The following is a 24,248-nucleotide window of genomic DNA, read 5'->3' as shown; positions in this document are numbered from 1 at the left end:
GACTGCTAATGGACACAGGGTTTTCTTTTTGGGGTGATGAAAATGTTTTAGAATCAGAGGTGATGGTTGTGCAACACTGTGAATGTACTAAATGCCACTGGATTAATTTTGTTATATAAATTTTATGTCAATTAAAAAAAGTGAACAGAGCATCAGGAAACTGTAGGATAACAGCAAGGGTGGGAGTGGGAGAGAAGGAGCAGAATATGAGGCTTTAGAAAGTTCTAGATATGGCACAAGAAGCCCATCTGTGGACCAGTGTCAGAGAAAGTTTATGAAAGCAATCAAGACAGCACCACCAGGCCTGCAGTTTATTTATTTATTTTTAAAGATTTTATTTATTTATTTGACAAAGACAGAGTGAGAGAGGGAGCACAAGCAGGGGGAGGGGGAGAGGGAGAAGCAGGCCCCCCGCCGAGCAGAGAGCCCGATGCAGGGCTCAATCCCAGGACCGTGGGATCATGACCTGAGCCGAAGGCAGACGCTTAATGACTGAGCCACCCAGGCACCCCTGGGCCTGCAGTTTAGACTGGGAAGCAAGGTAGGTTTCCATAAATTCTAAGTCCCCCATCCAAGGATTTTTCAGACAATCTTACAAAGACTGACATAAGAAATGTTGCCCCCCACCCCCCAGAGTCCAGGCACTGGACAAGCAGCTCATGCTTCCCCACGGAGAAGCCTGAACTAAAGATCTGATATGTGAATATACATTTTTCTTTATCCAGAGAAGGCGGGAAGAGGAAATTCAAGTGTTGTATTCATGGTCATTCTGAATCAGCCATAATATTAACTCACAACTATTCAGAGAGATGAACGCACCTTTCACCCACCAGATATAAAGTCACTTGTATCCGTGACGCTGTTCTCACCTGGCTTTATTTTCCTGTGAAGCCCCACCACTCACAGGACACGGTCTCCGGGTTCTGGTCTACCTATTTTTATACTCTCCCGTACTGGGATCACACTGTACTTCATATTCACAGCCTGGAGGAGGTGAAGCTCAGGAATCCACGAGGCACACAGGAAGGGCAGGTGAGTACCAGAGATGAGTTCTCTCTGGCTATGAGGGAAGCCGGCGGCTGATATCCCCTGTGAATCACATTGGTGGGGGGGCAGAGCTTCCTGCCGCTAGCACCTGCTGGGCATGAGGTTTTGGCATTACAGGGCTCATGCTCCCACTGTGCCCCCTGAATCTTGTAGCTGCTTATGGGGTAACATCTATTACATGGGTTTCAATGCTGATGAAAACAAGTTTGGGGGAGGCAGGGAGTAGGGCAAAAACCAACAACTGCTAAACACCTACCATGTGCCAGGTGCTCTTATGTGCATTATCTCACTTAATCCCAATCAAAACCCTTCAGGTTAGGCAATTTGCTCCCCCAGAGAGAAAACCAATACGCAGACTGCCATTTATTAAGTAATTACATATTAATTACTTTAAAAATCAAGAGCTGACAATCCATACTCCTAAGAATTGAATCTACTTTAATTTTTTTTTTTAAACATGGGGCTTGAACTCACAACCCTGAGACCAAGACCTGAGCTGAGATCAAGAGCCAGATGCTTAACCGACTAAGCCACCCAGGCAACCTGAATCTACTTTAATTTTTAATCTAAAAGAACAGCCTTACCAAATTGGTGGGCCAATGCTTCAGCAAACTTGACAGGCACGTCTGAGTAACCTGTGGAGTGCGGGGCAGAGCTCAGACCTGGTTGGGCACCCGCTGGGCAGTCCAGCACCCAACCAGCCCCTTCAGGAAGAACAAACCTCCCCAAAACAAGCAACAACACTTAACTAGCATTGCTGAATGCCAGACTACTAAATTTCTGGGATAACAGTCCAATGTACACCTTCAGTTTAAGCCAAAGAAGAAGAAATATGGCCTATTCTTCCTTGGCAGGTGTATCAGAGAACACACAAAATCTCTATACAGTCATTCTTACCAGAGGCTTCTTGGGAAAGTCTGCAAAGTACTTTTCCAAAAGTCTGGTAAATTTCAACATCAATACTTCCCTACTTTAACATTCACATTTTAGCTTTGTGATGTAACTATAGAGTTAATTGTTAATTAATTCTAATTAATTCATCATCCAACCTGTTATTCCCATTTTCTATTTCCACATAGTCAAAAGAAATCTACTTTGGTCTTGTGGAAAACATGCTCTGTTTATGAAGATACAAATTTGATTCAAATTTCCCTTTCTCCTCCCCTTTAATATGCTAAAAATAACTGTCATAACATCTTACTCATCCTGAACTCAAGTACCTGGCAACTTATTCAGAATATTTGATTGTTTGAAACCAAAAACTTGCTGGAGACCTAATTTTTAGTCCTTTTAATCAAACTATATCTGCGGAGTTAATAAGCTTGGTTTATTTGGATTTCTTTATGGAATAAAGTAAAAACCAGAAGCAAAGCTATTACAGAAAAGCAATACCAATAGCTTTATAAACTGATAGCAAGAAAGCAAGTAGGAAAACTATTTTAAAATGTAAGAAATGGAAAAACAGAGCAACTCAGTTTATCTAAAGTAAAGCAAAAAATCCTATTCTCATGTGGAAATTGCTATATCAGTAAAAGCTGAGTAACAGGTAAAAATAACTGAGTCATTGAAAAAATTAATTCATTTGACATATTTCATTTTTATGAAGGTAAAAAAGTGTTATATACATTTCAGAAATATAAAACCAAATGTTTAATCAGGTTAAAAGAGGAAAATGTCTGCTTGACTAAAGGGGAAAATCCTCAGCTCTTGGGAAATCCAGAAAGGCTTACGTTAATTGATATTTATATTTAACAGCATACTAAATGAGGCTGGTTTCATATTCAACCATATGCTTCCTCTCAAGCTGTCTTTTAGGGATCCGGATAGGAGAAAAGGATCAGAGAATTTAACATTTAATCAACCTGGATCAAGCTTAGAAAAGAGGATAGCTGTTTAAAAAAAACAAAACAAAACTGATTACGTGAAACATTTATATTAAAGTATAATTCGGTTTCAGTTTCATTAAATCAGGCTTTCTGGGAAAACTTATAAACAGTGAAAACAAAGTAAATTTTAATCAAGGTGTATTATTAAATAATAGATTTTTTTTAATCCTTTCAACTTATTTTCAAACCATCAACCTATCAATTTCAAACAAGAGCTTTTCCATCAACTGATGAATGGACAAGTAAAATATGGTCTATCCACACAATAGAATATTATAGGGCCATAAAAAGGAATGAAGCACTGACTCATACTACAATGTGGACGAACCCAGAAAACAGTATGCTGAGTGAAAGAAGCCAGACCCAAAAGGCTGCATATTGCAGGACTCCATCCTTATGAAATGGACAGAACAGGCCAATCTATAGAGACAGAAAGTAGACTAGTGGTTGCCAGGGAGTAGAGGTTTTAGGGGAAATGGAGAATAACTGCTAATGAGTATAGGGTTTCTTTTTAGGGTGATAAAAATGTTTTAAAATTGCTTGTATTAATGGTTGCACAGATCTGTGAATATACTAAGAATGAACAAATTACATGCTTTAAATGAATGAATTGTATGATATGTGAATTATATCTCCAAAAAAAAAAACTGTTATAAAAAAAAAAGCAAAGAAAAACTGAAAATCATCCACTGTGAGAAACTTGGTCACATTCCTCATTCGGGAAAGTTCCACACACCATAGCAATGCTGCCGAAAGAAACAGAAACCTTAGTGCAAACTGGAATACCTCCAGGGGAGTATATGGAATTGGAAATTTAATAGCAACTAAATAAAGTAACATCATGACTGAAGCCATGAAACCAAACATTTCCCTGTGAACGGTCAGATGGCAGAGGGACAAAGTTGGTATCTGAGAATCATCAGCTCTGAAAGTGTTCAGAATCACGGTTTTCTTTCAGGAGCCAGAAAGAACACAGAGTTAGTGAAGTTATTCCAGCTGAGAAATTCGCTGTGAAATGTGTGTCAAAGACAAAAGAAAAAAGAAAAATTTTTGTTTGCATGGTAGTTGTAAGAGTTTTGACCTTCTGCAGTTACTTACACACTGAGTCAGTCACTTCAGTACTGGAAACATGTGACTCCAACAGGCTGCGAATAACACTTTCTCTAAGGGAAGCTACAGTTTCACAAGGTGGGTCTTTGTTGGGATGAAATTCTCTCTCAGGTCAGATGACACATGTAGCCAATGACAACACTGTCTTTGAGGACAAAGTAGAGTGTTTTTCCTTTCCCACTTTGTTTCACCAGTCATGGACATTACAGCAAATACTATATTACTTTCCCTGAGTTGCTTTGCTGTTCTTAAGACAGGATAAGAAGACCATTCAAAATCTTTTATAAATCCTTTATAATTAAATCCAAGGGTTTCTTTTTATCACTGGTGACTTCTAATTTCTAATTGCAAGGTCTAAGGTAGACATTTTCCAAGTACATTAATTTTTGAACTACAAGAGTCACACTAAATATACAGTAAATATATGGGACCCTGGTACACTAAGTATCCAGTCATCAGGTCCAGGAACTCACCATCCAGAGCAAGCAAGTCTTTTATTAATGGAATAATCAGTAAGAACATTATTAAATCCAGTATTTGCTCTGTTTTTCTAGTGGAAAAATTTGCCAAAACAGTGAAATTAATTGTATTGGCAACTAACCTTCCAATCTCTCTCCAAAATAATGTTCAAACAGGAATTAAAGCATATGTTTAAAAAAATTAATCACTTCACATTTTCTCCAAGCCATTTCAAGAGTGTTCCTCAAACTTTCAAAATCAAGCAGGGTTCCTCTAATGATACTCTGCTTTATGTAACAAATGTGATCCAAAAAAATCACATGTAAATTATACTCCTGTAACTTAATCTTATTCATTTATACGTAAAGCAAGTAAAGAATCCTCTATAGAAAGTGAAGAATCCCACACCTGCCCTGCAATGTAACAGTTCTGTAAATCCGAGTTTCCATATGTTATATCTGCCTAAATGAGGGCTCACGGTTTAAAGAGATGGATGAAGAAGAAACTACTTCGTATTAAGAACGTGTACTATTTCCAGTCACGTTGAAGCTGGGCTGCTCTTAGAGAAGAGTGGGGGTGTCTAGTTCAAACTTTTACGTTTTACGAATAGGAGGAAACTGAGAACCAGAAAGTATTTCACTAGTTAGTGGAGAAAACATCTTAAGATAAAAAGCTAATTCTCCCAAATTTTAGACAGCTCACTGACAAAACAAAAATTAACATTAATGACCATAAGAAGCATTTTCTCATGGGGAAAAGAACTCATGTATGAAGTTACAGAATACAATGCGATTCACACTTTGAATATTAACACTTAGCAGAGTAAAACTCACTGAACCAATGTGCAATAGACTCTTTTACTTAAAATGTCAAAGCCTTAATGGTTTATTGTATTTTAATATCCCATATACAAAAAAATAAATCACATGCATATGGGTTTTCTTCCTCTCTACAAACTAAATGGCAAAAAGCTGAAGTTAATATTTCCCAAACAATTCAAACATGAATATAAATGATTCAAAAGCTGCTTTCAGTAGCACATTTTTCTGTGGAAGGAAAAAAAATGAATTTAATAGCATTACATAAAAATCCTGGAAATTATGCACAAAGACTATGCTGGAGCTTTGCCAAAAAAAGGATATGCTGGTTTCTCATGTGCATAAATGATAATCAAATAAGAATTATAAGGAGCTACAGTATTATTAAAGATAAATACACTTCTTGAAATCTCCATTTTAAAAAGCTTAAAAATGATTGCCTAAACTAAGCCATTCAAGCCCACATTTCCTGGGCCCTAAATAAACACTTGGGTTTCAGTGACCTGAGTTCCTGCCCTACAGCCCAGCCCCCCCCACCTGGTAGCCTTCACTGGCAGTGCCCTGGAGCCCTCAGTCCTGAGGCTGCCCGCTCTCCCGCACCCATGCCCTAGGTCACATTCCCAGGCACTATGCATTGGCAGCTCTCTCTCTGCCTCCTTCCCCAGATCCTTGCAAGATCCTACCTACAGCCTCTATTTAACAAACCACTCAACCATTCCTTAAAAACCAGTCAATGCCTTCCGTGTGCCTCCTGGTTTGTTCTGTGTGGATGTCCGGGGTGTGGTTTCTCGAACAACAGAGTGCCCACATGCAGAGTGTAAGTAGTTAGAATATTCATTCATTCATTCATTCACTAAGACAAATATTATTGAGCATCTACTATATGCCAGACTATGTTCCCAGCGCTAGGAATACAGAAAATCCCTGCTCTCAAGACACATTCTACTGGGATGAAGAAAGATCATAAACAAAAATAAGTAAGTCAAATACATGTTATGCAAGATGGAAAGGGGAGTGGTAGGGCAGTCATTCCAGGAAGCACTATTCAGAACAAAGTTCCCATGAAGGGAATTCCTGGAGTTGGGCCTTCTGGAGCCTTCCACAGCTGTGCTGGGGGATGGAGCTTGCTGGGCTGGGGGCACTCTTCAATTTTCAAACAGTCTACATTTTGGTTTAGGATTCCTTTCATTTTATATTTCTTTGTCTCTACTTATCTACATTCACAGGCACCTGTCCCTGGACAGGCATTAGTGGGAAGACAGAGTTCAAAGAAATGCTGCATTGCTCTATAATTCTCAATTTTAAGAACGCAAATTAAAGCTTCCAAAGAACTTGAAGCAGCATGAACCATTTCTTCTGCAGCGCTGTTTCTTCATATAAACAGGGATACACTATTAATTTTCTTTTCAAAAAAGGAGAGGGAGGGGCGCCTGGTGGCTCAGTCGTTAAACATCTGTCTTCGGCTCAGGTCATGATCCCAGGGTCCTGGGATCAAGCCCCACATCAGGCTCCCTGCTCCGCGGGAAGCCTGCTTCTCCCTCTCCCACTCCCCCTGCTTGTGTTCTCACTCTCTCGCTGTGTCTCTCTCTGTCAAATAAATAATAAAATCTTTAAAAAAAAAAAAAAAGGAGAGGGAAAACTTTAGCTCAGTCTCTCAGAATAAACCTATGAGACAAAAAGAAGTAACAAGATTTTAATAACTATTATTTCTCTACTCCTTAAAAATGTTACTAAATGCATAAGAAAGCTATTAAAAACTTCGGGATTGTATGAAAAGGACTTGGGGGCAACCTGAGGGGGCTTCCATGGGCCCAAGATGGGACAATTTGAGCATCAAAAATTGTGACCTCTGTAATGGAGTAAAATACATCAAATAAGCTAAAATCTAAGACTTTATAAAGATACTTGAAAAAAAAAGTCATTGGTCACCTTTGGAAGATGTTAAGAAACCAACTCAGCCTGGAAACCCTATAATGGGGTGGGGGTGCACCTGAGTGGCTGAGTCGGTTAAGCATCTGACTCTTGAGGCCATGATCTCAGGGATGTAGTATCGAGCCCCGCATCTCCCCATCTCCTTCTGCCCCCCCAAAAAGCAAAAAACTAAATAAAACAAAAAAATCCTATAATGGGAAATAAGCAAACAAATAAAACATAAACTCCTAAACATACACAGTTCCCGTGATCCTAAGACTTCACAATGGTTGAGATAACAATGTGCATGCAAACGCTCTGAGAACTGGAAAGAGCCACACAAAGGTATGGTTGTTTTCCTACCGTTGGTGCTAAGAAAATTGTCCCCACTTTCACTAGCTAATGCATCTAATCTCTGTTGAGTGTCACTGGGTGCCAAGTACTTTTCTACGTACTTAACATCATTTTCTCCTTTAATCCTCACCGCAATTCTACCAAGTGGGCACTAGTATTTCCTAATACAGCCCCTTTGGGTCTAAACACTGGCTCTACCACTTAGCAGCTCTTTCTAGCTGTGTGGCCACCCCGAGTTACTTAATCTCTCTGTGCTTCAGTACCCTCACCTATAAAATGGAAATGATAAGTGTCCCTACCTCCCAGCCCCATTTGTAATATGATAAGCAAGTCTAGTGTGTATTTGTTCAGGTGATAATTTGGTTAATGTCTACTTCCCCTTCTAGGCTGTATGCTCCAAGAGAGCAGAGGGCTCTCTCTCCAGAACCTAGCCCCGGCCTCACAAATAGCAGGAAATCATTTGATATTTATTGAGTAAATAGAGGAGTTTATCGTAGAAAGCGGTAAAGCTGAATAACTGTTCTAGTTCAATCTTCAGCCAGGATCTCCAGAGTCACGAAGCTGAAGATTTCCCCATAATTCCTCAATTATCAAGGGCCACATCATCTTAAGTACCCCTAAGCTCCAGGGACTAGACGCAGCCCAAGAACAATACTGCCTGAACTCCCGGGGGTTTTCAGTTAAGAAGTTGCCAAACTTGGCAGCTACAGTTTAACCAGGGTGAGCTATCAGTCTTTTGTATTTTGGACACTTGCCCTTTTTAATTGGAGAAACTGACACAATCACAGTCCCTGGTGTGTTTTGGGTTTCAGTACCAAATTATACACGACTGCGCCAAACAGAGTGTAGGGAAAAAGAAACACCCTTGAGTACAGGACAAACTGTGACTCACCCAGGCAGAAGAGTTGGTTGTTAGCAAGCAAATAAATTGATCATGGGAGAGTCACTACGCTAACAAGTGCTTTCCTTCAATCCTCTCACTCAATTCTCCCAATAACCCTCTGACAGAGCTACTGTCACTCCTGTAAATTGGAGAGTCCCTACATACTTGCCCAAGGCTCCCCAGTTCAGAAATTGCACAACTGAGAACTGAATGCAAATGTATCAGAAACCAAAATCCATGCCATCATCCACTAAACTATACTGACAAAGGGTAAGTAAGCCCTGCAAAAAAAGTTAAAAAAACAAAGTTGATAGTCTTCACTGTGAACCCTAAACACCACCAACAAAAATTTGGCAGAGGCACAAAGGATTTCTTTGATTTAAAAAAAAAAAAGAAGGTATGAACTAAAGTCACTCGGTGCTTCCACAATAAATGCGCCACGTCCATCGCACTTCCAGACTGAACAGTTTCAGATACATGAGAATGTGTGTTTGGGTAGTATGTACAAAACCCTCAGGCTTCCTATCTTACAGCTTAGGGAAGCAGTTCCCCACATATTACCGCAGACCCTCAGGGATCCCTGAGACCTCTGCAGAACATCCATCTGTGGGGTCAAAACTATTCTCATCATAACACTAGGAGATTATTTGCCTTTTTCGGTGTCAGCATCAGAACTGATGGTGCAAAAGTAATCATGGGTAAAACCACTAGTAATCAAGGTGGTGGCACCATTCTAATTGTCAGTGTGTTCTTGACTACCACACACTTGCAGAAGGAAAAAAAAATAGTTTCACCTAAGGAGATCCTTTGATGATGCAGTAAAAATGAATAATTGTGTTAAATCAAACCCTGAGTGACTGTGTTAAAATAGGAAGCGTGGCCACAGCATGGCCACCACACACACAAGGACAAGGGTGCTGAGAAAAGCACCCTCACAGTTGTCTGGGTCGCAGGCTGAACTAGCTGCTTTTCGGATGGAACATCATTTATGCTCGACCTACAAACTGTGGTCACTCAGACTAGCGTATTTGGCAGACTGTTCCTGAAATATGAACAAAATGAGTCTATCACTTAAAGGGAAACAATGGACAGTATTTGTCGCCAGTGATAAAATTCAAACTTTCAAGTGAAAACGAGAATGAGAAAACTTCTGCCCCTGTGAAGTCGGCATCTTCCCGGTATTTAAGGACGGCTATGTCAACATTTGGAAGATCTACATTAACTCAAGAAGCCAATATTTTCCAAATGACCAATGCATTACGTTACAAAAGCATGCCTCGGTAAAGATTCATTCAAAAATAAATGGGGTTTGGGGTGCCTGGGTGGCTCAGTGGGTTAAGTGGCTGCCTTCAGCTCGGGTCATGATCCCAGGGCTCCCTGCTCAGGCTCCCTCTCCCTCTGCCTGCTGCTCTGTCTGCTTGTGCTCTCTCTCTCTCTCTCTGCCAAATAAATAAATAAAATCTTTTAAAAAAATAATAAAATAAATGGGGTTTTGGGGTACCTGGCTGGCTCAGTCAATAGAGCATGCAACTCTCCGTCTCAGAGTCGTGAGTTCAAACCCCACATTGGGTGTGGAGCCTACTTAAAAAAGGGGGTGTGATCTTAATAGCATACCAAAAAATTGACTAATAGGATTTCAGATTCCATTTAACTAATCTTAAGAAACTACTGGGTATTGATAGAGCATCAAAGAAAAATATCCACCATTACCTAAAAAAAGCTATTAAAATGTTCCTCCATTACCGAACTAGGTAACTCTGTAAAGCCAGACTTTCTACACATTCTTCAACATACTGCAACAGACTGAATGCTAAAGCAGTTAAGAAAATCCAGCTAACACACTTAAAAATGGTTAAATTAATAAATTGTCAATGTGTATTTAAAATTTTTTTTTAAAAATCCAGCAGTTTTTATTTATCTGGACATGAAGGAGAAAATGTAAAGGCAAAAATGTAAAATGGTACCACTCTTCTCACCAAATTTCTTTGACTTTGAAAATACAAATTGTTGACTTGCTATACTATACACCTGAAAGTATTATAACACGGTAGGTTAACTATACTGAAATTTAAAATAATTAAAAATTAGTTACATTTTTAACATATAATTATCTTTATAAAAATGTTCTTTATATTATTAACATGCAGTGGGTACAATGGATTTATTATTATTTTGAAATAAATTATAAGGAAACATTCTCTTAAACATCTCAGTTTGTTTCAATTTCTAATATGATAAATATCAATAGGTAAGGCACCTAATCAAGAGCTCTTTAGTTTCTCCAATAATTTTTAGGGCTGTAGAGGAGTCCTGAAACCAAAAAGTTTAAAAGAACGGAACCACGGGCTGATGGAAAGCCTCTTGGTTGGTCACAGCTGTTCTTGATCATCTCAGTCCCAGAGTCCCACCCCGTCCCAAAGCTGTTCCGGTCCCTCACTCCCGTTCTGGTTCTGCCACCTGCCACTCCCTCCACCAGTCTCTGGGGGGGCTTGACCTTCCAGCCTATTCTAAGGAAATGAGCCTCTCTCCTAACCTCAGCAGAGCATTCATGCCGCATGCCAGGCATTTTCCTACAAGTGCAATGCAGCAAATGCTGGGGGAAAACAACAAAAACCTGATTTACAAGAGCAAGCAAGTTTTACAAAGTACAGTTTCACCAAACCTGACCCAAGGTTGGCAACGGGGTGGCTTGGCCAATACAGTCTACCAGGGCATGAGCAAGACCGATGAATGTCACGGCCTTATCCAGCCTTTCTAGAGGAAGACTACCCCAGCCCTTTGCCCACTGCTCGTGCCTGGTAGCCCCGGTCAGCCTGTGAGGCACTCAGTTCCCTCACTGCGATCCTGCATTAACGTCTTAGCGTGGACGGTCTAGACCTCACATGGCAGTGCCCTTCCTGTTTCAAAAACCCTCATCTCCTTATAAAATTCCCTCCAAGGATGCTAGTTCCTTCTGGGAAAAAGGTCTTCAGGTGTCTCATGTGCAAAGTACAAATGATGCCAAGAGTCAAATGAATGAGGAGCCACTCAGCCACTCCTCTGGTGGTCAGCAGCCTCCTATCACCACCAGGAGAGGGGACATGCATTCTAATGATTAATGATCACTGTCTTATAAGAATCCTAACAGAAATACCAATACTGAAATCACCAACCAAAAAGAGGAAAATTTAGGCACATGTACACACGAGAGAAAATTCAATGTTTTCTTTCAAGATTATTACTCCACAGCAAAGTCCACAGGTGACATTGACCAGGAGGCAGAAACACAATCATTATTTGAACCAGGCTGGCTAGTCCCTGAAATTTCGTTACTTATGCTATTTACTTCTTTTTAATTTTTCCCTTTCTTAGTTAATTCTATCTAGAAGATTACCTTCCTTCCTTCTTTATTCCACCTGCCATTCTGCAAACTATATCCTTGATTCTTTGCCAAAGGCTAATTCTGCTCAAAAGCTGGTCCTCAGAATTAACACCTGTGTGCTTCTTGCTGGAAGGCATGTAATTTGGCCTGAAGAAGCCTGAATACATTGTCACCAAGGGCTGCCTGAGCATCAACTTCACAGCTGTTTGTTGTCTCCAATCTTGATTGTCAAGCTAAATTCTGCTTCATCTTGTCTCTGCCACTTGCCATCCAAGAGGCTATGTTTCAAAGTGCATGAGACAGCCCGTTCTAGGGTGCAGGTGAGCACAGAATTTCTTGACTGGACTTTAGAGGAAGCACTGAGCTGTCAGCTGTAGGCTAGCACTCCAGTGGGTGGCAAGGGTACATGCTTAGGTAGGGCTGTTAGCTGCCAGCTGGCAGGGAACTAGGGGGCCCAGACTGCCAGTTTGGGACAGCCGTTAGTAAAGGCGAAAGTTCAGAGTGCCTCGGGCCACTGTCAATTTGAGGAATGGCCCCAGCAGGGGGCTAGATAGGAACTCTTCTAAGTACCACCTATTAGCACTTGGGGAAGGTCTTGGTCGCTGTGGCCAGCAGGTGATGATCTGCTCCAATGCACATCAGCAGATCTTTCCCCCAGTTGCTCATGAGCCTAAAAGGTTGGCAATAGCTACCAGATATTCCCTTTGTAAAGACATGGTTGTTGCGGTCAGTTTGGAGTGACTGTGCACCCTGTTTCAGCTTCCTAATGTTTCAGAGGGGAATATAAGACACTTATAGATATCTTCTGACAGTTTAACCTTCTGTCTTTGTAACTCTACCTACTACAGGAAAAAAAACAACAGTTCCAGACAATCCTCCTCACCTTTTTGGCTTGTGGCCCAAGGCAGAAGAGAATAGCCAGTACTCTTTTGGGCCCAGTGGTTTGTCCCAAATGGTGTGAAAGGATGCTTCTTCCCATCAACTCATATCACACTATTTCTCCCTATTTTTAATAATAATTGCCTCTTACTTTTTTGATCATTTCCAAAATCCTAGTCCTGTGCTGAAAATTCCTTCAACCTTCTCTCTCAGTGACTGGCCACCCTATCTAAAATTTTACACACATACACACAGACTCCAAATCCTCCTTTTTGCTTTATGTTTTCTCCTTAAAGCTTAATGCAAAATAAATTTTATATTTATTTGTCTACTGTCTGACTGCCCTATTAGAACAGAATACCACTGCTGCTCTCCCTTGCAGAGGCAGCCCTGCATGGCTGCTCAGACTGGTGTCTGAGAACTTTCAGTGCACGACGACATACCATGAGGGCAGGAATTTTTGTCTCGTTTGTTCACTGCTATATCCTCAGCACCTAGAACTGTGCCCAGCACAAAATAAATTACTTGTTGAATGAATGAATGAATGAATGAATGAACAAGCCAGGGGTTCCTGGACTGTTTCATATTCTGCAACTCAATCCTGCATTCTCTATTCATACCACAGAAACTTCAAAGGTCTCACTCGTTCCTGACAGCAAACTGTCCCCAAGGTCAACTCCAGAAACCTTGAAAGGCCATCTCCCATTCAGACAATCTATCCTCTCACCCCCAAGTTGTCTTTTTAAATCTGGCTCTACTTATCAAGTCTGTCCTGCTACGGCTCATATCTGTCCCACCACCTCCATTGCCATGTCGTCACCCTGGTTAAGTCCGGCCATTTACCCTGCCTAATCTCCCATCTCATACCCTTCCAACCGACACTCCCTAGAATTGAAAAAGTAAGCCCTCTAAACTTGCAAATTAGATCACCTAAGCCTCGTGCCTAAAGCCTACCAGTGGCTCCCCATTACTACAGGATCGAATACAAACTCCTTCCCGTGTGACCCACAGCCTTCCTTGTCCTCATGAATTACTGTACTTAAGGCCCACCAAGAAAAACAACCCCAAGCCTTTGCTCGTGTTCCTCCCACTGCACTGAATGTTCTTTTATCTACCTGGAGAGCCACCGCCCGGTCTCAAGATCCACCTCAGTATGTGCACCTCCAAACAGCGTTCCTGACTCTCTGCACACGCTATCACCTTGAGAACTGTAAGCTCACTGACGTCAGGAACTGTCGGGACTCCATCTGCTCATCCACAGCATGGGGCGCATCATAGGAGCACGATGATTTTTGAAGAGTGAGTGAATGTGCAGAAATAATGAAAGTCCACCCTTCCACAAACCTTTTCTGATAAATTACAGAGCAGTAGCTACTTTTCACACTGCCAGGCTAGTTCTGGAGTGACCAGTCTACTGATACTCATTTCTACAGAGTCCTCTACTGGGTATTTTTAACCCCGTTGTCAGAAAAGGGGATGAAAGGTAAAGGCTAATGCCCAACATTGTAGAGAGAAAATATCTCCACAAACCCTAAGACAGGCTAAAAGAAATTTATTTTTTATTTACTTATCTTTTTAAAAAAGGAGAGAGCACAAACGCAGTCCCCCACTACCACAAATTATGCAGTTGAGTTTCCCACATTTGGGGAAATCACAGGGGTCAGCACACCTGGGGTGCAATGGATAAGCATCACCCTGGGAAAACCGCCTTCATGATCATGGTATCCCCAGTGCCAGATAAGTATGGAAATTTTAAATATATAACCTTAACCTCATGTATAAAAAGGGTTTTCTACAAACTGTGCTACCTTCCCAATTTAGCAGATTTGTACAATGACAGGAGAACAGAACTGGGCAGCTTCAAAAAGAGGCAGGAAGTTGTGCAGACATCCTATATTACTGGAGTCCTGTCCACAAAGGTTTTCAAAATCAGCTGAATAAAGCAAAAATCATGGTCTCAGGGAAACAGTTAAATGAGGGAATACCATATAAAAATATAACCGTTTTAGCTAACCCTTCCATCTTTCTCTACCTCCCATCCAGTAATAAAACTTTTCCCTTAAATATACAACTACACCAATTTAAAGAAAAAGCTAACTTACCAAATTTACACTACTTGAAGTTTAAAAACTCAATAAACCCATTCTAGCATACTTTGTCAGTGTCTCTGAGACCCTTGGCTTGAACTGAAATTGAAAATAAAATACGCATAAATTTAAAAAAATGGGTATTGCCAAAGAGTCAAAGACTTGGTGACTTCCAGACCTACTTTATGATTACATCTGTTTTTATTTTTGATATTCAAGAAATATACTGTTCAAACTACCACTTACAAAACTGCTATTCTTGTCATAATGTCATACAGCACAGCTCCATTCTCTGGAATCTGTCCCACAACCCCTGAGGACAGAGCCTACAACACTCAGATCTTAAAGATGCCAAAGTGTCAAGCAGGGATTACATCCACCCCACACTCCACCGGCATCTTTAGACTCTGAGGACTCTGAGAGCAAGAGTCACCCTCCTAAAGGGAAAGACAATCGCCACGGCAGAATCTCTCAAGTGAACTGCAAAGTGTAGTTTCTGACCTCCTCAATGTAACATTTACAGCTCTCTAGACAGAGGGAAGTATCAGGTGAAAATAGTTTTCTACTACACCTATAAATTCTTCAACTCCTAGCAAAATTAATAAAGAAAAGTCAGGAGAAGGATAAAGTGCTCTCACCGAATAACAAGCAAATGACATGGGGAACTCCAATCACAAGGAGAGAAATGAAGTATCAGCTGAGCATACAGGATGACGTCAAGCCTGACAACCTATTCAGGCCCCCACACTCAACCACTCACTGTCTCTGATTTACAGTATTACTTCTCTCATCTCTGACTTAAGCTGTTCCTTCCCCCGACAAACTCTTTTTCCTGGAGCTTTTTACTGTGTAATCATGCAACGCGTGGGCACCACAAAACACAATAAGCTTTACAAATTTGGTTTTAAGAATCAATATTATTTTCTCTACATACTTCCAAAATAGATGTCCCCCCTCCAACCCAGAAGATTTTAGTAAAACATAAGGACTGTTTTTAAAAAGGGGGGAGGATGGGTGTTAGGTATTTAGAATCCTTACTTTGGGTCCCACTTGCTTATACATCACTTTCCAGGCCTCAAAAATTTTTGTCCTACGTGAAAATAAGAAAAACCAAAGAAGCCCAGTGAAAATATCAAGAACAGCAGTAAGAGCTTAAGACCAAGATAAGAGACAAGATACAAATCCAAGGGGTTGGGAATAGGGGGTCTAAACACTGCTCTGGGTGTATTTCAGGTGTATTTCTAAAACGCTGCGGTCTATAGAAGACAAATATCACGATCAAAATGAAAGTTGAAAGCTGAAAATACATTTTAAAAAAAGAGACCTAGGCAAAGGCAGTGTGTACTTGGGAGTATACAATTCCATCTAATTCTCAAGAGTCCTGCAGGGCTAAGCCAACTCCCTTATTCCAGCAAAGTGAGGCCTCAAGGCGAGAAAGGTTTTATTCTCCACAGTTCTGGAAAAAGGCATAGAGAAATGTTTTGATGGGATTTAGGGGCAACAAAGGACAATCTGTTAAAGTACTTCAAAGTTCTGCCGCTAAGAGGCTCTGACCCCCCCATACATTCATCGGACCTGCCCCCAGAATTTCAGAAACAATAACAGCTGACTGGCAGGATACGCATTTCCAAGGTTCTCCTTCCTCCTAAAGGTCTCATCTAGGTCAGCATTGTCACAGTGTGAACAGATCTGTGATACCTGACTCACCAGAGGAAAAGTCTCACCAGCCCTGAGATGCCCCCATGGTGAGGTGTCCTGAGACAACTGATCTGCCTCCAGATACACTAGAAAAAGATTGTTTGGTTTTTATTTTCCTCAACACAAACAGGACTGGGGAGGGCGATGACAAGGCAAAGAAATGCACATACCTTTCAACTGATCAGCAACAACACTCTGGCCAAGGCGTTCAGTAACTTTCCCGTCTTCCATTTCGTACCGATCATCTAAGTATTTTGCTGTGGCCTCAGAAATGTGAACCTTGCCCGCCACTCCCAGCTGCTCCATGAGATTGGCCAAGTTCACATCATTGGACCACACATCGAATTTGAACCTCCTCATGCCCAAGATGCCACAGAGGACGGTCCCCGTGTGAACCCCGACACGCATATTCACCATCTCTTTCTTCTCCTGGCAGAACTGCTCGATAGCTCTGATCATGCCCAAGCCCATCTCAATGCAGCAGTAAGCATGGTCAGCCCGGGGCTCTGGACACCCTGCCACACAATAGTAGCAGTCTCCCAGGGTACTGATTTTCTCACACTTGGTCTCTTCACACAGCCGGTCGAAGCGACCAAACAGATCATTGAGAAGACCCACCAACGCGTGAGCAGACTTATTGGCACTCATCTTGGTGAAGCCCACGATATCTGCAAATAAAATACTGACTTCTTCGATCTGCTGCATTTTGAAAGGGCGGAATGCTATAGGGGCTTTCTGTATGGAAGACTTTTTCTTCCTGTTCTTGGGGCTCGAGGTGGCATGTCTTTTGACCGAATTCTCACTCTCCTCATCCCCCTGTTTCATCAGGTCATCAGCTATGATTCTTGGCATTACAGAATGAATCATCCTCTCTTTCAGGGCTTTTTCCACTTCCAGATCCTTTCCGTGCATAATTGACTGTCCCACCTTGAGAAAGGTGCTCCTAGATCTCACCTGGGACATGATAAATAGGTGGATCCCAATGGCGTGGATGCAGACGTGGAGCAGGGCTCGGTTCAGCAGCTCCCAGTGTGGCGCCCCTGCTCCAGGTGGGGGAAAGCAGTCTTTGTCTCGGAAATGATAGCCAAAGGTCTCAAAGAGAACAGAATAGACCACTCCCAGAAACAAGCTCAAGTACAAAGGTAAGTGCATGACGGTGTAAAGCAAAAAGAGCACTTCGATGCACATGGAAAAGCTCCCCACTTGAGATAAGCAAGTGTCTGTGGGCTTGGCTGTGAGGGTATGATTGGAGCTGTCAAGACGTCCTGAGAGAGGCGTCAAAACCTGAAACTGGGCGGCCAGGGTCAGGGCGAACACCAGGAGGGTGAGAACCAAAGAGGTCCACACGTAATGACGGGCATACAGCTTAGTGAAGGTAAACAGAAAAAAGCCCACACACACTACGAGGATGCACAGAGCTGGGGCTACCATGACAATCAGTCTGGACCGCATGTGGACCCCAAAATAGATGCTCCACAGAAGACAGGCGAAGCCGATGTAGAAGAGCGCATACCGGAAGCGGCGTTGGGTCTGCGGGAAGCAGCGCTCCATGCAAGCCTCCTCCAGGTTCACCGAGTCGAACTTGGGGTCCCACCACCGGCTGGAGGCCCTCTCGAACAGCTGGGGCAGCTTCTTCTGCCTGCGCAGGCGGCCTCCAACGCCCACTCTCCGGGGGACGCCCCCTGAGTCCCCAGAGCTGCTGCAGCTGGAGGAGATGCTGTACTTGCAGTGCTTGGGGTGGCTGTTGGAGGACAGCTGCTTGGGGTTGATTTTGACCCTCACGCTGTTGCTGTCTCCGCTGGAGTCACAACTCACCTCGGTGCTGTGGTGCTGCAGCAGCTGCTGGTGGGGCGGGGAAGCCATGTTGCCAAGCGCTCAGAACCTTCCCGGCCGGGGTCACTGGTACCTATCGGCGAAGACAACCAGAGTTACACTGGCACTGATTCCTACACAGGTACACACACCTGAAGGCCACGAGCTCCACCGGTTTGCTCGGCGGTGGCCCCGGCGGTCTACTTGGAGAGGCACCATATGCTCCCGAAAGCTGCGGCTAACGTCTAACCGGGACTTCCACCGTCCCGCCCCGAGGCCACCCGCAGCAATCGGGACGGACCCGGCAGCCCCGGGCCGGCGAGGCGTCGGCGCCCCTCGGCCCCCCGCGCCGCCCGCCCCGCGCACTCGCCTGCTCCGGCCGCCGCGGCCGTGGAGGCAAGTCCAGCCGAGCCCTCTCACGCCGCCAGCCGCTCTCGCCGGCACAGCTCTCCCGCCGGCGGCGGCTGGCCCCTCATACCGCGCCGAGCGGCGCCTCCCCTGCGTCAAAGGCCGGCGGCCCCGCGGGAGGCTGCGGACGCTGTGAGGGGCGGCAGCGAGGCCCCGGCGCCGGCGCGAGTCTGAGGAGCCCGCGGCGCTGCGGCCACCCCCGTCGGCGCGGCCCGTCTAGCGGGGCCTGCTCCCGGCCTCCGGGGCCGACCCAGCGGGGCGGGGATGTCCAGCGCCCCGGGAGACGCCGGGCGCCGAGCTCAGGGCGCGGCGGGCGCGAGCCCCTCAGCCGGCCGCCCTGCTAGGCGCTGCCGCAGAGCCCGCTCCCGCGACGCCGACCCGGGACGCCCGCCCGCCCACGCCCGGGGCGGCCTCCCGAGCTAGCGACGCCGCCGCGGCCGCGGCCGCCGCCGTGCCTCCCGCTGCCGCTGCCTCATGTCGGAAGAGCAGCCGCCGCCGCCGCCACCATCTCCGGCCCCCTCCCCCTCCCGCTGTCACTGACAGACTCGCCCGCGCCGCCCCTCGCCCCACCGCAGCGCGCACGCGTGGCCCGCGCACGCCGCCGCCGGACCCCGGGCGCGCGCACGGTGCGCGCGCCGGGCTGGAGCGGCTGCAGGGTGGGGGCGGGGCGGGCTAGCTGTGGCTCCGCCTTCAGTCCTCAGCCCGCCGCCCCCGGCGGCGCGGTGCCCCGACCGCCACCGCAGGCCCTGCGGGGCTGCGGGACGTGCGGCGGCTGCGGGGCTGCGGGGACTGCGGAGGTGACGGGGTTCTGCGAGACCCGTTTTCCTCCCGCCTCGGGCCCCCAAACCCGCTCGAGGAAAACCGGTGGCTACTACTAGTTAAGGAGCAGCGCGGGTGCGACGTTTAGGAGACGAAAATGTTTGCCTGTCAGCACACCTTTTTTTTAATACATGCAAGTTTGCAACCATTGCATTTGCCAAAAGGGAGGCACCGATTCCTCTCTAAGCAATGAGCACGGGCCCCGGGGGCACAAGCCCTTCCCTGAGCGTGCTCTTCGCAACCACCGCAGTCGGAGCCCCAGGCTCTGGTGCCTCGGCCCCCACAGGCCTGCTCTTGCAGCCCCAGAGACTTGCCTTTCCCGTGCCTGGGCCATCTGCTACAACTGCTTTTACCTTCCCACAAATGAAACTTTCACAGGAGTCTGCTATCCATAGGGCAGTCCCACGGGGGCCTCCCTGAGTGTTGTCTGCAATGTGTCATACAGTCCCCATATATACTCCCCCACTCCCCCGTGCACCAGTCCTGGCCCTTCCCCGCATACTCAGTACCTCCTGCCAGTCACAAGGATCTCCTTCCTCCTCCCCTCACTTTCCAGGCCCAGCCCTGGGGCCCACACCAGGTTTCACAGTTGATTTAGAAAATAAAAATGTCGCCTGTCCACATAATGGAATATTATTCAGCCATAAAAAGGAATGAAGTACTAATCCATGAAGGAAGGGGGATGAAACTTGAAAACATGATACTAAGTGAAAAAGAGCCAGCAGGAAAGATCACATATTGTATGATTTCATTTCCATGAAATGTCCAGAATAGGCAAATCCATAGACAGAAAGCAGACAGGTGATTGTCAGGGGCTGGGGGCACTGGGAATGGGGACTGCAGCTGTTGGGAAGGCGTTGCTTTTGGGGGTGATGGAACTAGATGGACATGGTGGGTGCACAACACTGTGAATGTACTAAATGCCACTGAATTGTACACTTTAAAATAGTTTAAAGTGGTAAGTTGTACGTTATGTGTATTTTACCGTGATGAAGATAAAAGAAAAACAAAAGTAACACAACATCATGACTGGTATTCCTGCCAAAAGTACATAACCTTGATCTAATCACCAGAAAACATCAGGCGAACCCAAATTGAGAAATATCTCTTCCAAGTAATTGGCCAGTCCTCGTCAAAAGTGTCAAGGTCGTGAAAGACAAAAAGCTGTCAAAAATTGGACTAAACGGAACATGGGATCCTGGTATGGAAACTGGGACAGGAAAGAGCATTTGGGAGAATTCAAAGAGGTCTGCACTTTAATGAATGGCATTGCCTCTTGCCGGTGTAAATTTCCTGGATTCATCAATGCACTATGATTACAATGTTAACATTAGGGGAAGCCTGCTGTAGAGTGAAGGAGAACGCTCTAGTATTTTTGCAACTTTAAGTCTAAAATTGTTTCCAAACAAAAAGTCAGAAAAAGTTATAAATAAAACCTATACTGATCATCAACTATGTGCCCAACAACTGATGTATTCTGTTTTTCACAGACGAAGAAACAGAGATATGATGGAGTACATTGCACAAGCCAGTAAGAGAGATAATAATAGTAAACTTACACTGACTGAACGTGTCGTAACTGCCAGAAACTACTGGACGCTTTCACTTGTGACCTATTTGGTCCTTACTGCAACCCTCTGAGGTACATGTGATTGTCCCTATTTTAGAGATGTGAAACTGGGGACTGACAAGCGACGTGTCCCAACTCACAGAAAGTCTAGGAACTGAGCTCAGATTCAAAACCAGGTCTGACCCCAGAGGCCATGGTGCCCTGATAAGCCTTGACACCACCCTCTCTAAGACTCATGGTGCCCCTCACATACCCCAGCGTCTCACATGCCAACCCACCGCCCGGGACCTGAAGCCCTCGGAGAAAGTGCCAACAATTTACATTCCCCCCAAAATTTAATGCAACCCTTCACTCCCCACTTGCTGGTTTCCTTCAGTAATCGGAAAGATCTGTCTGTGCTTTTCTTCTCCTCCTGTAATCATTTCAGTCCACTCACCACTTGTGGTGACTTTGGCATTTGTAAATTAATTAGTTATGTCAGATTTTTAGACACGAGCATGATTTTAGATCATGCCGACCTCCCTCCTTCTCTCCCGTATGTCTCCTGGAAGCAGTTGGACAACATTCCCTGTTGATGAAGCCTGTAACCTGCCAAAGCCTCCTCAATTTCCAGGTTAGGGTGTAAGTCATTCCATAAACCCTTGGGACTGGGGATAATGTGCCCGGAGCTGTGCATTAAGCCCTGGGTGTCCAATGATGCACCATCTGTGTCTTCAAGGGGCTTCTAGCTGGGAAATATACTGGGGAAGGCAATGGGTTAAGAAAATGGAATCATCGTACATGAGGAAGAATGCTACAAAAAAAGGTTAACTGCATTCTCCTAATGCCAAGACCTGGAGGGGAGTCGCTGGTAAGCCCTGGGTCCCTTCTCCTTGATTCCCAGAAAGCATACTGCTGCCTAATACTCAGCAGATACGGGACAGATGCAACTGCCTTCTCCAACCATCCAACCACATTGCCTCCAGGTCTGTAAGGTTTTCTCTCCATCTGTGATATGCACAGAACTTCCACCCCAACACAGCGTGCATCAGATAGTGTCCACACAGACTTTACCGAAGTTTTCTGCAGATGTTGCCAGCTTCATCAAATCACCCTCACCCTCCCTCACATGCGCGTTCACCTGACCTGTGAGGGCCTTGGCTCCAAACTATTAGAAGTCGCACAGGGTAATAACATGACTGGCTTCAAGATAAAAAACACATGGATGGAGCTTTGGCCATTCTCATCATGTTGGTCCTTGAGGTCTCAGCAGTGCCCACGTTATTTCTGGTGGTCGGGTGGGCAATCATTTTGGAGAACCACCCACTGGAAGGGGGATTCCCCGCTCTCATCCAATCAAGCTGCAGTTAACAAGCTTTGAGTCCTTCTTCTCTGGCCTGGTAAGGGTGAGTTTGTAGGAATAGACCCACATGTTTTCCCCTCCATCAGTGGTGGTCACAGGTCTCAGGCAGCTGCCTCCACACTGGCAGAGGATCAGGTACTGAGGCAAAGTAAAAGAAGGCTGATTAGGGAAGATCATCAAAATCCCTGGCAGGCTCCACAACAACCCAGGAGTCTTTGATCTAGCCAACTATATAAATTCCTGATCCTGCTGTGCCTGGTGCATAGCTCAATAATGCCTATTGAATGAATGCATATGGGAATTATAAGAGACAAGATGCGTGTTAAATAGTTAAGCTCTTGGTTGCTTTTAATAAGCAGAATAAGTAATATTCAATGTAATGCTTATGAGTTTAAAGCTCTTTCCACCTACATATATAGTAGAGGTTCTGGCTTGAACCTAAAGCTAAAATATGTGATGGGCATATTTATGACCCCAGGGGGGCCAGGGAGGACCAGTCCAGGGGCATATCACATTTTGAAGTAAGGAGGAGCTGGTTGGTTGACCCAGCAAGTTTGACTGAGACAGAGGGTGAAGATTCTGAGTAAAGCATGGTGACTGTCCCTCAGATTTGCAACCTGGCCCAGCTCCTGTTGGACTGTTACTCAGGTCCCATTCCCTAATTGGGAATCCATAATAGGGTCTTAGCAGATGTAATTACTGAAGATGAGGTCATTCTGGATTCAGATGGGCCCTAAATCCAGTGACTGATGTCTTTCAAGACAACGGGGGACATGGAGACACACAGGGAGGAGAAGGCGATGGGGGCAGAGATTGGAGTGATGTGTCCACAAGCCAGAGAACGCCAAGTGTTGCCAGGAGAAGCTGAAAGAGTCAGGGAAGACCCTCCCCCCAGTGCCTTCAGAGGGAGCACGGCCTCGCTGACACCTTCATTTCTGACTTCTGGCCTCTGGAAATGTGAGCAAATACATTTCTGTTGTTTGAAACCACCAAGTCTGGGGTCATTGTTATGGCAGCCCCAGGAAACGCCCACAAACTATTTCATCACAAACCGCAAGCGAAGGTACAATTAGCACTGCACGTGACCCCTCCAACGCGTAGACATGAAAGACGAAGGGCAGGAGGGGCTCTTTCTGCTTCACAGCAGACTAGACCAAACCTTCAGCATCTTGAGAGCTGCAGAGCTGCAGGAGACCCCAAGGACACACAGGGGGGTGGATGTCAGCCCTGACCAGTGCAGGTGAGAAAGAGGAGGAATCGGGTCAGTTCTGTTTAAAAAGCCTCTAGAGACGCCTGCAGAAACTTGGCTTACACAACACCGTGCCCATTCTACAGACCAGGAGCGTGAGCCGAGAGAGCATGTTGCCCACGGCTGTGGCATCGTCAAGCATCATGTGGCTTCCAGTGTTGTGTTGAGAGCTCAGATACCTTCTGACTCTTTATCCTAAGTATGAAACCTGGTTTCTCTCTGGAAGTTTCCCCATAGCTCTGAAACTTCACCATGCTGGTGAAGCATGGGTCTGTGTTCATCCATTGTGTTAGGTCTTGGCTGGCCCCTCGCAATCAGAAGACTCATGTTCGTCATTTCTGGGAACTTCTATGAAATTGTGTCTTTGATGATTTCTCTCTTCTGTTTTCCCTGTTCTCTTTCTGCAATGCCTATTGTTGGAATGCGGACCTCCTGTCTGTTCCTCTTATTTTCTTATCTTTTCCATCTCTGTGACTTTCCTTTTTCTCCCTTTGACTTTTTTGCTCAATGTTCTGGGAGATTTCCTTAACTTTACCTTTTAATCTTTTATAGAGA

The 24,248-nt window shown here is 44.8% G+C and overlaps 1 protein-coding gene and 1 non-coding gene across 2 annotated transcripts in view; both read right to left on the bottom strand.

Annotated features, from left to right (window-relative positions):
* The window catches only part of ADCY9 (adenylate cyclase 9), a 117,635-nt gene extending 98,404 nt beyond the window's left edge, over nt 1-19,231 (bottom strand). Inside the window, exons 1-2 of the mRNA XM_025859060.2 lie at nt 18,676-19,231; nt 16,664-18,399 (exon numbers count right to left, since the gene is read on the bottom strand). Of these exons, the coding sequence (XP_025714845.1) occupies nt 16,664-18,356 (1,693 nt within the window). The 5' untranslated portion in view covers nt 18,357-18,399; nt 18,676-19,231. The remainder of the gene's footprint in view (nt 1-16,663; nt 18,400-18,675) is intronic.
* Nucleotides 14,290-14,453, bottom strand: LOC112813871 (U1 spliceosomal RNA). The gene has a single exon (XR_003205602.1). It is a non-coding gene; the product is annotated as a U1 spliceosomal RNA (small nuclear RNA).
* Nucleotides 19,232-24,248: the final 5,017 nt, after the last annotated feature.

This window comes from Callorhinus ursinus, unplaced genomic scaffold, assembly GCF_003265705.2.
Source record: "Callorhinus ursinus isolate GAN/ISIS: 27379988/994484 unplaced genomic scaffold, GSC_fseal_2.0 scaffold13, whole genome shotgun sequence".
NCBI lineage: Eukaryota > Metazoa > Chordata > Mammalia > Carnivora > Otariidae > Callorhinus > Callorhinus ursinus.
Note: the sequence above shows the minus strand (reverse complement) of the source record. Positions and strands in the feature narration are given on the sequence as shown.